The sequence below is a fragment of the Cupressus sempervirens genome, chromosome 8 (genome assembly GCF_028749045.1).
Source record: "Cupressus sempervirens isolate cs-2001-9-10 chromosome 8, ASM2874904v1, whole genome shotgun sequence".
Lineage (NCBI taxonomy): Eukaryota > Viridiplantae > Streptophyta > Pinopsida > Cupressales > Cupressaceae > Cupressus > Cupressus sempervirens.
In genome coordinates this window covers 397,475,180-397,488,957 of record NC_143125.1, presented here as the reverse complement: position 1 = coordinate 397,488,957, position 13,778 = coordinate 397,475,180, and the positions used below count along the sequence as shown (strand labels likewise).

The 13,778-nt window shown below is 35.7% G+C and overlaps 1 protein-coding gene across 3 annotated transcripts in view; it reads left to right on the top strand.

The window, feature by feature from the left end:
• TDP1 (tyrosyl-DNA phosphodiesterase-like protein) overlaps positions 1-13,778 on the top strand; it is a 374,303-nt gene that overhangs the window by 324,747 nt on the left and 35,778 nt on the right. For all 3 annotated transcript variants that reach the window (XM_089797894.1, XM_089797893.1, XM_089797892.1), the window contains 2 exons: positions 12,118-12,171; positions 12,286-12,376. In XM_089797894.1, coding sequence (XP_089654020.1) covers positions 12,118-12,171; positions 12,286-12,376 — 145 coding nt within the window. The remainder of the gene's footprint in view (positions 1-12,117; positions 12,172-12,285; positions 12,377-13,778) is intronic.

Genomic DNA, 13,778 nt, shown 5'->3' with positions numbered 1-13,778 from the left:
TAATATTAATATAATGACGTGTCATTCGCCATGTATTTAGGCATGGAACTTTAAAGAGTTGTAATTGTAATTGTACTAAAGTGTTACATTTTAGGATATTTGAAGAGACTTTCGGTCGTTATGTGAAGAGTCTCTCCTTAAGGTATTTATATCACATCTAGCAATAGACTTTGTACACAAAAAAATTATTCTCAATAAAATGATCTTTTGTTGTGGTTGGGTTTTTCTCTTTAGTCTTGAAGGGTTTTCCCAAGATATTTCTGATGTTTGTTGTTTCAATTTTTGGCTCTTTTCTTGTTGTTGATTATCACTGATTTTTGGGCTCAAGTTTTAACAACCCTCACATTCGTACTTTCTCCAACTTTATTTATCTTTTTGTCATAACACCAATGCACTTTGCTTCTGGTAGAGTATCCTAAAAAAATTCCTTCATCAAACATGCCAAAATTGTCATCTCCTTGAATATAGTTTTTACTTCCAAAGATTTTGCATCCATGCCTATGCTATGCCCTTAATATTGGTGTATATAGGGTTATAAATAGTCAACTTGTGGCTATCTTAATCCTTAAGTCATATTATCAATATTATAATATTATTTAGGTAGGTAGGTCGGCCTAGGCATTATGTAGGGTTGTGTCTATTCAACCTAAGCATAATTAGGTGTATATAGGAGGTTGCGAATCTTATTTCAACATCATATTGTGAAGTGTATTCTCATTGGAGATATTTGGAGGTTGTCCCCTCAAAGTGGCCTATTACTCTCAATTATTATCAAGTATTTATATAATATTTCATATTATTTCTTCTATTGTGCAAGTTATTTCATTACAAGTGGTATCAAAGCATGATCTTGGCACCATAGAGGCAAGATTTTTTTTCAACATTGGGGTGATTTTGGGAAGAGCATGACTTTCAGATTTTAGCAAATTTTTCAAAGATTATTAAAGGGTTTTTTAAGACCATATTAAAGAAGCTATAGTCCAAAATTTAGAGGAATTGGAGAAAATTTGAGAAAAATTTTACAGAATTACTATTATCTACACAATTTATTGAGATCTTCATATCTTTCACATCCTACCTAATTGGAGTATAACTTGTATTGAGTTTTTTAATACATAGTAGAGGAGCCTAAATTTAAAAGCTTGGAGAAATTGAAAAAAAAAGGCAAGATATTGTAAAATTAGGAAAATTCTCTCTCAAGGCAGCAAATTTGCTAATTTTTTCCAAGGGTATCTTGGCCCTAGTAAGTTATAGTAATAAATAAATAAATAATTCAAAGAATTTACACTTCATTTGTGTGATTTATTTCAAAAATATTGGTTTCCATCATGATAGGGCCTGATGGGACTTTAAACTTTGGCAAATTTTAGAGCTCCGAACACCATGACAAAGGGAAAATCTCTAGATCTTACCCACTACCAATATGCTTCAAACCAGTAAAAGTTATTATGAGAATGGTAGGAGACATTATAATTGAAATTGATGACTGGACTATCAGACTGTGATTTGTTTTTCATGGAATATATGCTGGTGAACTAGTATGCCATACTGGCCCAATCATTTGTGTTGAATACTTGAGTGCTGACAAAGCGTGAAAAATGTTGAGTGAGTTGTCTGCTGAAGCTTTCAAACAAAAGTACTTAAATGCTTTGAGATTTTGGTTATGCATAATTTCTTGATGGGACTCTTTAGATTGAAGAAAGTGATGCATGACTTCTGATTCTGAAAAAGCGTTAGACAGGAACAAATTTTTGACAAACTTTTAAGATTGAAGGAAATGCAACTCCAGAATAAGGGATAAATTTTCAAGCTGCAGGAATGCCCAGAAAACCAAACACGTTCCAGAGTAGCACTGGTTTTAAAGCCATGAGAAAGACAATGTCATCATGTGTTCCTCCACCAGAGATCAATGTGTTTTAGACAATATGCCTATCAAAGATAGAATGATCGAACCTTAGATCCCCAACTCTGAAAATCATTCCAACTCTGAAAATCATTGCAAACTGTAACTACTGCAGTATTGAGGAAATATGAATTGAGAAAGCTGGTTTTACAATCATAAAGTATTTTCTGAATCAACAAAGATTCTAGTATATTGTGCAGCCCATTTTTGAAACACAAATAACCATTGTTCGGAAAATTGCGAATGCAAGTCAATGAGTGTGTGAAAATATGATGTACACATGATTCATCCACAGATATTATGGCAAATAAATCGTGTCTTCAGAATATCTTAAGAAGTTATAGATGTGATTTACTGGTTTAATGGAACGTTTGGCTCAGTAATCTCATCGGGATCCTGTTCTCATGCATATGTACGGAACAACACACTGATGGATAGATATCCTAACCATATCAACTATATATTCTATGCAAAACTAAACCACACAGGCAGACGCAAAAGTCATGATTATGGCAGAGATAGATAAAAGTAATATACAACAGTATTAGAGAAGCCAATCCGAATGTGATACAGGAAGCAACAAATAGGGATAAGACAATTAATGGCCCTTGTCAAGCTGCGACCTCCATATGTATTTCCAAGCTGCGCACAGGCATTAGCAATATTAAACAGCACTCAAAAAATTACAAGAGGGTCTGATAAAATGAAAGTGCATAGTCAGTAATGTTATGCACAAATTATAATCCATGTTAGACAGCCAATAGAGTCATGCACATTTACGGTAGAAATAATACTACAACACCCAGTTTGTATTTCTTCATCAACGATAAGGTTACCAGACATGCATGAATGAAGGAAAGAGGCGGCTAAGTCTGCACTGCGAGCAGATGGGAATTCTGAGTGAGCACGATGGATATTGCATAACCTGGATGCTATTCTTCGTAATTATTTGGCCATTTGAAAACTTCTAAATCATTCACGGCATTTATAATGGCAATAATATAAACCCGTTGAAGGAAATTAACCATTGACAAGGAATGTTTCACATTCAGTTGTTGCAATTTCTTCAGTGTAGTTGCGTTTGAACTCAAGAGAGATGTAAGAAATTTATGATCGTCAAAATTGCAGAGAATGAAGTGCCCTAAATAACAAGCCAATAATATTAATAAATTTATTTCCTCATAGCTAAAGTGAACCATGCAGTGATGAAAGTTCTAAAAATAATAATGCCAAGTCATCGTTCAACAAGCGCAATCTAAAGGAGGATGGTTAATTTTTAAAAAGTATATATATATATATTTATGATTAATGTTAATTATATATGAAGAGACATGACTTGAATACCTAAAGTCACTTTCTTTTGTATATTCAAATATAAATATGGAACGATGGTGAGGGGTAAAAGACATTGTAATATATAAAAACATTTTTATTCAATTAGAGAGAAGTATTTTATATTTATTTTATTGTATGGAGAGATAAGGGCGATATTATGATTCTCTAATAAAGTCCATTATTTTATTTATTTTTAAATAAAATAAAAATGTTTTTGTTTACCTTTAATGGCGTGGAGATTTAAAACTGCAGGCGAATTGTCCTTCATAAATATATTTTAAAATTCTATATATGATTTTGTTATCAGATAAGTGGACATGGTCAATTAAGCATTTTAAATTTGATCATCGCATGTGTTGTGAAATATTTAATTGTTTCCACAACTGTGTCCAGTTTGTCTCAGTGGAGTTAAAATTCAATCTGGACTAATTTAAGATTGCATCATAATTGGTCTGTCGCATCTAGATTATCAAAATTGTTGACAGTACAAATGCATTGAACATTATGAAGTTGTATGTAAAAATTCTCTGAAGTTGACTCTATCGCCCGGATAAGCAAAGGCACTAGTCTTTCTATTGAAGTCAGAAAATCTATATTCCTCCTGCAAGCATCAAATTCATTATTTACAAAATTTATACAAAACATTCAATCATCAAGTATTCAGGATCCAATTTCAGTTTCATTCTGATCGAGTTCAAGGACCTTGCCAGCTGAGGAACTCGTAAAGTTTAAATTCACTATAGAAAACCCTTGAATTGGGTAGTCAGTGTTCAAGGTGAAGGTTTACCTGCCTAGGTGTAGCGGAGCCCGAAGTGCAGGGGAATCTAAGCGATTTCCGTTCGTTGGCCAGAACTAATTGAGAAGTCCTATTGGAGAAGTGGCAGGCTCTTGGATTTCCAATCTGCGATTTTGGGAACGAACAAGGCCTTCAACAAGAGGCAAAAGGAATACTATCACACCAAGGAAATCCTCCGATCAAGATTGGGAAACAACAGAGGATAGTAATCCCAATGAGGAACTTTGTAAGTTCAAGGAAGAGTTTAAGAGGGATATGTGTGACCTACGAGGAGATATATCAGATATACGAAGCATGTTAAGCACATATATGAATGAAACAAGGAAGAAGCTCTCAAACAATCAAGGTGAAACCTTCAAGTCAACTAATAATGACAAATTTTATTAATCCTACGAGATCTAGGAATTTTTTTCCAAAGGTGGATGCGCAAATTTGATGGCAAGGATCCTCTAACATGGATAAATCAAATGGACAATTTTTTTGAAGTACATCAAATCCCATATGGACAAAAGGTCACGATGGCTTCCTTATATCTAGAACCAGATCATTTCATTTGGTATCGTTGGCTTTGTACTCATAGGACAAAAAAGGGTCTCACTATATCATGGTCAATTTTTACAGAAGAACTCCAACCACAATATAGCAATAATGTGACAGAAAACTTCTTTAGCCAACTTGCTAAGCTTCAACAAATAGGATCAGTTAAGGATTATATTCAAAAATTCCAAAATCTATCCAAGAGTGGATACAATTACAGAGGAGAACTTGAATGATTTATTCTTAGGTGGTGTCAAGGATCACATTCAACATGAGGTACGCAGTTTTTTCCTAGCTTAGTAAATGAGCCTTTTATATTGGCACGCAGGGTAGAGGAGAAGTTCTTGATTCCGAGAAAGCAAAGGGCTAATGTGACAAGAGAAAAAGGATATTCAACACCTTCTCTTCCCCAACCTACTAGGTTGACTCCGCCAAAAATTGAGGAGAAAAGAGAAAAAGGGTTGTGTTTCTATTGTGATGGCAAATATAGTCGAGGACATAAATGTAGTGAAAAGAAATTGTTCTATATTGAAGGTCCAAGTGAGGAAAAAGAGGATGATCCCATATCAGAGGAAGATAGGGAGTCAGGTGAGAAATCACATGATTCTCAACCAATCATTTCTTGTCAAGCACTTTCAGGTTTCAATGCACTGCAAACTCTCAAGGTAGTGGGTTTCTTAAAGAAGCAGAAAGTAACAGTGTTGATCAACTCAAGTAGTTCTCATAATTTCACCAACAAAAAGTTTGCAACTCTTCTAAATTGTTTTATATATCCAGCCCCTGAGTTTCAGGTTTTGATTGCAGATGAGAGCACAGTTAGTTGTTCAGGAAAGTGTCATAGCATCAAATTATCCATGGGAGATTATCAACTTGATACCCCAATGTATGCGATATCCATGTGTGCAGCGGATATTGTTTTGGGAGTACAATGGCTTACTACATTGGGAACAATTGAGATGAACTTCCAAGAACTATTCATGTGACTTCAATCAAAAGGAAAGGTAGTGTAGCTAAGGGGATTGAAGGTAAAATCCCCACAGATGGTAAGCTCTCATCAAATGCAAAAGTTTCTTAAGAAAGGTGCGGATGGATTTGTGGCCTAGCTATGTTCATTAGATGTCTCTCAATCTAATGCTCTTACTCATCCAGATTTACAAACAATAATTGATTGTCACTCAGTGATTCTTGAAGATATGCCTTAAGGACTTCCTCCTAAGAGGGATCATGACCATGCCATACAACTAGTTCCAGGGAGCCATCCACCAAACATCAATCCTTATAGGTACCCACACATACAAAAAAGTGAGAAAAAATTATTGAGGAAATGCTAGAGACAGGAATTATCAAGCATAGCCAAAGTGCTTACTTCTCACCTATTGTGATGATGCGTAAGAAGGATGAAACTTGGCGCATGTGTCCAGATTATAGAGTGCTCAACAAGTACACAATTAAAGATAAGTTTCCTATTCCAGTCAACGATGATCTTCTAGATGAATTAAATGGAGCTATGTATTTTACCATATTAGATCTTAGATCGGTTTATCACCAATTTCGGATTAAGGAGGAAGATATTTGTAAGACAGGATTTCGAACTCATGAAGGTCATTATGAATTTTTGGTGATGCCATTCGGTCTTGCCAATGCACCATCCACATTCCAAAGTTTGATGAATTCCATTTTTAAGAAGTTCTTGAGAAAGCTTGTGTTAGTGTTTTTTGATGATATATTAATTTATATCAAGACTTGGGAAGAACATTTGCAGCATGTAGATCAAGCATTACAATTACTTGAAGATCATCAACTATATGCTAAGCCATCAAAGTGTGCTTTTGTTCTTAAGGAAGTGGAGTATTTGGGACACATAGTTTTACATGAAGGAGTAAAGGTGGACCCTACCAAAATTAAGGCTATAATGGAATGGCCTATTCCAAAAACTACTAAGAAGCTAAGGGGTTTCTTGGGATTGACAGAATACTATAAAAGATTTGTAAAGAATTATGGTTGTATAGCAGCACCCTTTACCACCCTATTGAAGAAGGATTCTTTTCATTGTAATGAATCTGCTAATGTATCATTTGAGCAATTGAAGAAGGCTATGTGTACAACTCCAGTGCTTGCCACTCCAGACTTCACCAAGGAATTCATTGTGGAATGTAATGCTTCTAGAAATGGGATAGGAGCAATTCTCATGCAATAAGGTTGACCAATTTCTTTTGAGAGTCGTCAATTAAAAGGTAAAAATCAACTCAAACCTATTTACAAGAAGGAAATGCTAGCAATCCTTCATGGAGTAAAAAATGGAGGCCTTATGTAATGGGTTGACACTTCACGGTTAAGACAAATCATGATAACCTAAAATATTTTTTGGAACAGAGACTATTGGCAGAGGAGCAACAAAAATGGGTCACTAAGATGTTGGGATATGACTTTGAAATTGTATACAAGAAAGGGAAGAAAAATATTGTGGCTGATGCACTTTCCAGGAAGGATGAAAAAGATGAAGCCGTATTGTGTTCCCTTTCAATATTACAAGAAAATTGGGTGGCTAAATCCAAAGAAGAGTGGCAAAATGATGTTGCAAGAAGTAATCTCATCCAGCAAATAAAAAGTGACCCTAGTAGTTCAGATAAGTTTTGTTTAAAGGGGGGTATTCTTTGGTATAAAGAGCGCTTGTATCTCTGCAAGAATTCTACTCTTAAACACAAGATTCTCAAAGAACTATATGAGTCCATAATTGGTGGTCATTCAGGATTTCTGTTGACATATCATCGGGTTAGGGAAGATTTTTTTGGGAAGGGCTAAAAGGTGATGTTCAAAAATTTGTGGCTAAATGTTTGGTTTGTCAAAGAATTAAGGGGGAAACAATTAAGACACCAGGTCTCTTGCAGCCTTTATCTATTCCTAGCCAACATTGGGAAGAGGTATCCATGGACTTCATCACATGGCTTCCCAAATCTAAATGTCATAATGTCATCATGGTAGTAGTTGATCGCCTCACTAAATATGCACATTTCATTGCATTATCACACCCTTTTACAGCAAGTATAGTGGCTAAAGTTTTCTTGGAGAATATCCAAAAGCTACATGGTACACCTAAGGTTATTGTTAGTGATCGTGATCCTATCTTTACTAGTCACTTTTGGAAAGATTTATTCTCATGTTTGGGTACTCAATTGGCTCATAGTTCTTCATACCATCCTCAATCAAATGGGCAAACTGAGGTTGTTAATAAATATTTGGAAGGATATCTACGTTGTTTCACTTCAGAAAAACAATCTCAATGGGTATATTGGGTACCTCTTGCAAAATGGTGGTACAATACTTCTTTTCATAGCTCATAAAAAATGTCTCCATTTTTGGCACTTTATGGATATCATCCTCCTTCCATCACATCACCTATTAAAGGTATCACCAAGAGTTCAGGCAGTAGAGGACCACTTGCTTCATCAACAACTGGGACTTTCAGGACTCAAGGAGAATTTAGCTATGGCACAAAATCAAATGAAACAACAAGTGGAACAACATCGTAGTGAAAGAAATTTTGAAGTTGGGGACTGGGTCTTCTTGAGATTGCAGCATTATAAACAGATCTCAATGAAGCAACAAAAAAAGAATAATAAGTTGTCTCCAAGATATTATGAACCATACCAAATCATTCAAAAGATTGGTAGTGTTGCCTACAAGCTTGAGTTGCGACCAACAACAAAGATACATCCAATTTTTCATGTTTCTTGTTTGAAGGAGGTAATTGGCCAGAATATTCCTACTCAAACAACACCACCACAACTTGATGAAGAAGGAAGAATAATTTTTGAACCAGAGTGCATTCTTTAAATGCGCACAAAGAAGCTGAGGAACAGAACCTTGACTCAATATCTCATCCAATGGAAGAACTTACTAGTTGAAGAGGCCACATGGGAGGATGAGGAGTTCATTCAAAAGAATCCACACTTGGTTAGCATTGAGAACAATGCTTCTTTCAAGAGAGGGGGCATGCTATGCCCTTAATATTGGTGTATATAGTGTTATGAATAGTCAACTTGTGGCTATCTTAATCCTTAATTAAGTCATGTTATCATTATTATATTATTATTTAGGTAGGTAGGTCAGCCTAGGTGTTATGTAGGGTTGTGTCTATTTAACCTAAGATAATTAGGTATATATAGGAGGTTGTGAGTCTTATTTCAAAATCATATTGTGAAGTGTGTTTTCATTGGAGATATTTGGAGGTTGCCCCCTCGAAGTGGCCTATTACTCTCAGTTATTATCAAGTATTTATATAATATTTCATATTATTTCTTCTATTGTGCAAGTTATTTCATTACAGCCTGAGTTCGTATGAATTTTTACAGTCTCTCTCTTGGTAAAAAAAACTCTGTGCAAAGTGTACACAACAATATGCACAACTTTTTCCAATAAACTTCAGGTAGATTTGGTTCCTTGATCATAGTCCTTGCTGCCTCCTGAATTGTCTTGTTCATTCTTTCCACAACACCATTTTGATGTTTGTGTTTTGGATGCAAATAATTATGTTCTTATTCCATGTTTCTCATAGTATCTTTCAAACTTATCAGAGGTAAACTCTCCACCTTTGTTAGATCTCAAACACTTGATCCTTTTACTACATTTATTTTCAACTCTGGCATTAAATATCTTGAATTTATCAAATGCCTTTTTTTTTTTTTTAGAGATGCAACCCAAGTATATCTAGAGTGATCATCAATAAATAGTACAAAGTATCTCTCACCTAGAAAACCTTTTGTTCTGGTAGGACCGCAAATGTTAGTATGCACAAGATTCAATTAATCAGTAGATGAGTAATCTTTTTTTCTTGAATGTTTCTCTTGTCTATTGTCCTTGACATCCTTTGCATATCTCATTATTTGTTTTGCTTAGTTTTGGTAAGTCTCTAACAACTTGTGATGAACTTATCTTAGATGCTTGGGTGGAATTCTTGCGAGACATGTGCCCCAAAGCCACCCTTAACACCTACCTCCATTGCCCTCACAACCAGGCCGGTCTTTTAATGTAGTGGTCCAGCTTGGTGGTGAGGATGACACCCACAAAATTTAATGGTGGCCTCGGGGCACGTCTCCCATGCACAAGGACATCATAGGCCTACAATGCTCTGTAGGTCTCAGCATTGAGACCTCAACTTGGATGCCAATAAGGCCAACCACTACACCAAAAGATCAACCTGGTGGTGAGGGCAGCACCCACAAGCGTGATGTGTTGCCTTGGGGCATATCTCCCGCAAGCACTCTATCTTAGCATCCAAGGATTTTGACAACCAATACAAACATTTGGCCATTGAGGCACGTCTCTTGCAAACAGGGACATCACACTTCCATATATTGCAGAAGTCAAAGCTGGGGATCAAAGCAATTTATTCCCTTTAAGTACTAATGTTCAAGGATTTTGCGAGCTGGACGAAACTTTTCACCTGTTTACTAACCTCTTGTTCAATTTATACTTCTTGTTTGAAGATAGTGGTGAGAGATAACCATATTTTCTGGGTATATGTTTAGTCTAAAGCAAGTTGGGAAGGAGTTTATCATGAATGTACAAAGGGAAAATCAAACTAATCCATCCCAGTTTAAGGGTGTAGAGGCAGGAGACTTTTTCCATTATACAACAGTAATAGAAACATTGTAGTGTTGAGCCAAGTTCTTACATCCTCCCAAGTGCCTCTCTTAGGATTCTGGATTTGGTATGGAAGTATGTTGTTGTCTGGCAAACAAAAGTAGAATTCATAGTCCCTAAATATAGGTCTCTTCCAAACCTATACCTTTGGTTGAGTTCAGTCCGAATGAGCAGGTGTTGTTAAAGAAATTGTTTAACATAGGGATGGAATTCGGAATATATCTTGAATCCACTATAGTGATGATTCCTGTTTCTTGATGTAGCTGATTAGAATTTGAGTGTTCTTCCTTTTCCATGCACCTTTCGAGCTAATTGTTACCCAGATTGGACTGTGAGTGGAGAGGAGTGCCAGGGGTCTTTCTAAAACTTAAATGTGGTGCCAATCAGGTAGGTAATCCCACCATGGAAGACTGTCAGACCTTTGATGAGAGCAAGCTAGTTCAGCTAGGTCCAAGGATATTGGCTTCATGTAATGTCACATTGGGCTTTGGGATATGGAGGACTGCCATTCTAGTGTGATGGCCTTAAGTGACTGAGTATTTATATCTTTTATATATAGTCCTTTGTTTCCTTTTGTGATTATAGATCAACTCGCTAGATGAAATTTGAAGGTGGCCCCAGCTTCTTGGGAGAAAAGATATCTCTGAATTTTCGCAATGGTGAATCAGGTTTATGTAGCATTGGTAGAATTCCCATTTGGTAGGTAGGCACAAAGTGGAGGAGCACTCTGTTCAGATGAATCTAGCTGCTAAGGAAAGCCATCTCTTGGTCCAGCGACTAATACATTTGGATGTTGGAAATCATCGTTTTCAAATGCATTTGCTATATTCTCTGCATTGGGGGAACCCCAGATACCAAGAGAGTGCATCTTTATGATTTCTAAGATTCAAGTTGTTTTAGATTTTGGTCTTTTCCCAGTCTCTAGGCTTATTGGTTTATATTTCTGTGAGAATATTGTATAATTACTACTTATGTTATAATTCTACTTGAGAGGAGAAAACTGCATTCACAAACTGAGAGGATAGACTGTCACCTGCAAATTCAAGAGAAGGCGTTTGGATGATAATGATATTATCAACAATTTTTTTCAGAAGCAAAAGCTCACTAGGTTGTCTGTAAAAGTATAGGTAGCAATGGCTTTATAAGGTACTCAAGAAATGAAGGCCAAGGGTCAAGATTGAAAGTTGTAAATTTTAGCCGCTGAGCACTAGGGCCTTCCCCTTAAGTTGAAGAACCCAAGATATACCACACACACTTTTGTATCCCTAGTAAGAATGGAAGATAATGTGAACAGATACACTAGCCACTGTTTTAGGAGTATTGATGATATCAAATTAATGAATTGTTTGCCATCTTCCTGTAGCTATGCCAATGGAAAATATAAAATGATACATATCATGCTTTCAAGGTATATGGAATTGTGATGACAAGCTTTCTGAATGACATTGTATTATCGTTTGGAATTGATTATCTTCTCTTTATCCTGAAAGCTTAGTTTGAACCATTATGCTTCCAAAGGGCCCCTATCATCATATGATATTCCCATAATTCTTACATAACAGATTCGAATTGGATAGACTATTCAAAGTGTCAACTTTCCAGACTCCCTTTAATGATAAATGGCTATCTAATTCATTTCATTTGTCAAAACTAAGGTACATTTTTCTTCTAATCTAGAGTTGTATGAAATCTAAAAATGTTCCAATAAATGGAAGTTATAAAGTTTCTCTTATTGCATTATCTGCAACTTCATTAATTCTTATGATTTTTATTTTTTTATTTGAAAAGTAACAATGCCATAGCATTTTTAACACTTTTCACTCATGAAATACCATTTCATTCGTTTTTCGTTTTTGCATATTGTTTTAACTAGTTTATTTATTGTCTTTTGTCTATGGTCCAGCCATGCTATGCCTCATATAAAAACGTATTCACGCTACAATGGACAAAGCCTTGCGTAAGAGCTGTCAGCTTATTGGATTTTAATATGTTGTATATATGTTTTTCATTTATGTTTCCATATCTTCCATATGTTAGAAGTCTAATTTAATTCATCTTTTTGGTGACACAGCTGGTTTCTTCTTACTTCTTCAAATTTAAGTAAAGCTGCATGGGGTGTACTACAGAAAAATAGTTCTCAACTCATGATACGTTCTTATGAGGTAAAATTATCATGAAACACTCTGTCAGATCACTATGGATGGATGCTACAGTATCAATTCATTATTAGTAATGTCAGAGTAGTAATGATTTGATAATTTGAAGATGTCCTGGGCTAAATAATAGAGCTAAGTGTCAAGCAAAATCAATTACCTTTTTGAAATTGATAAATATACAATATGCTTCCTGCACCCTACAAAATTGACTCATTCTATTGTTCTTGCTACAGTTGATACTGATCTTTTATTTACTCAGATCCAGTAAAAACTATAACACAATGCTCTTGCTTTGAATGGCATGTCATTTTTAAGTCATTTACATGTTTAAGGAGTACATATTAGTTTGGGTGGCCCATTGACTCAGCAAGATGCAATAGAACATAAGAATGGCGCGAGGATTAAGCAGCTATGAGGCATGATATCATGGAGAATGACTCTTAAATTTAGAGCTGTTAAAATATTAATCTTTATAAGGATTAAAACTAGCATGTTTCCAGTAAAACTTTGAGCTCACATTTGTTTCCAATTGAGAATACGATTGACTAAGTTGAATACCATTTCTTGGAAGCATATATATAATATTTCAAAGAAATTTTTAGTGACTTGGTCAGACCGACCTCCAATCAATGTTACAAAATCAGGTTCCTTTTTGGGTGTTTCTGGAGGCAGACTATATGTGCAGACTATATGTGGTGCAGAGCACCTCCCTTTTTGGTTTGATGTTGGGTTAGATGTTGTTTAGGGTTAGTTAAGAGTCTTTGTGTGAGTCTAATAAGATCCAATGGTCATTGGATCCAAACTGATCCTAATATGCTTGTAAGGGCAAAAGTTGCTCATAGGGACAATATTTTCAAGTGGGTCAAAAGTTCTAAGTCTGAGCGAGTAGGGTACTTGGTCTCCTATAGGGTCCTAAGGGTCCTAACTAGGGTCCTAGGATAGGTCTAGGAGCACCCACTTGCCTAAAACACTCAAAAAGCAAGAAATGCTCAAAAGTTGCTCAAGCAACTTTGCAACTTTTGCAAGAAGTTGCAAATGAAGGAATGGATGGTTGTAACCACCCATTCTCGGGTATTTGAGCATGGGATGAAGATTTTTGGAGGTTAGAATGAAATTCAGTTGCAGACCACACATGTAAACCATTTGTACAGATGTTTTTCTGAGTTTTCCCTTACATTCATAGTGGTTTTGCCCTCTTGTACGGTTGTTTACGGATCAGACTTCATAATCTGACTTAATGGGAATGTAGAGTTTTTTTTTAGCTTTCTTCTGCATATTCAAGTTTGTTTCCAAGTTGAGCGATTGAAGAGTTATATTGTATTTTAGGTGACTGTGGCTGTAACTTCCATTTACAGAGTTGCAGGAACTAAATGGCCCTATCCTGATCATCCACGGTTGAAAATGCATG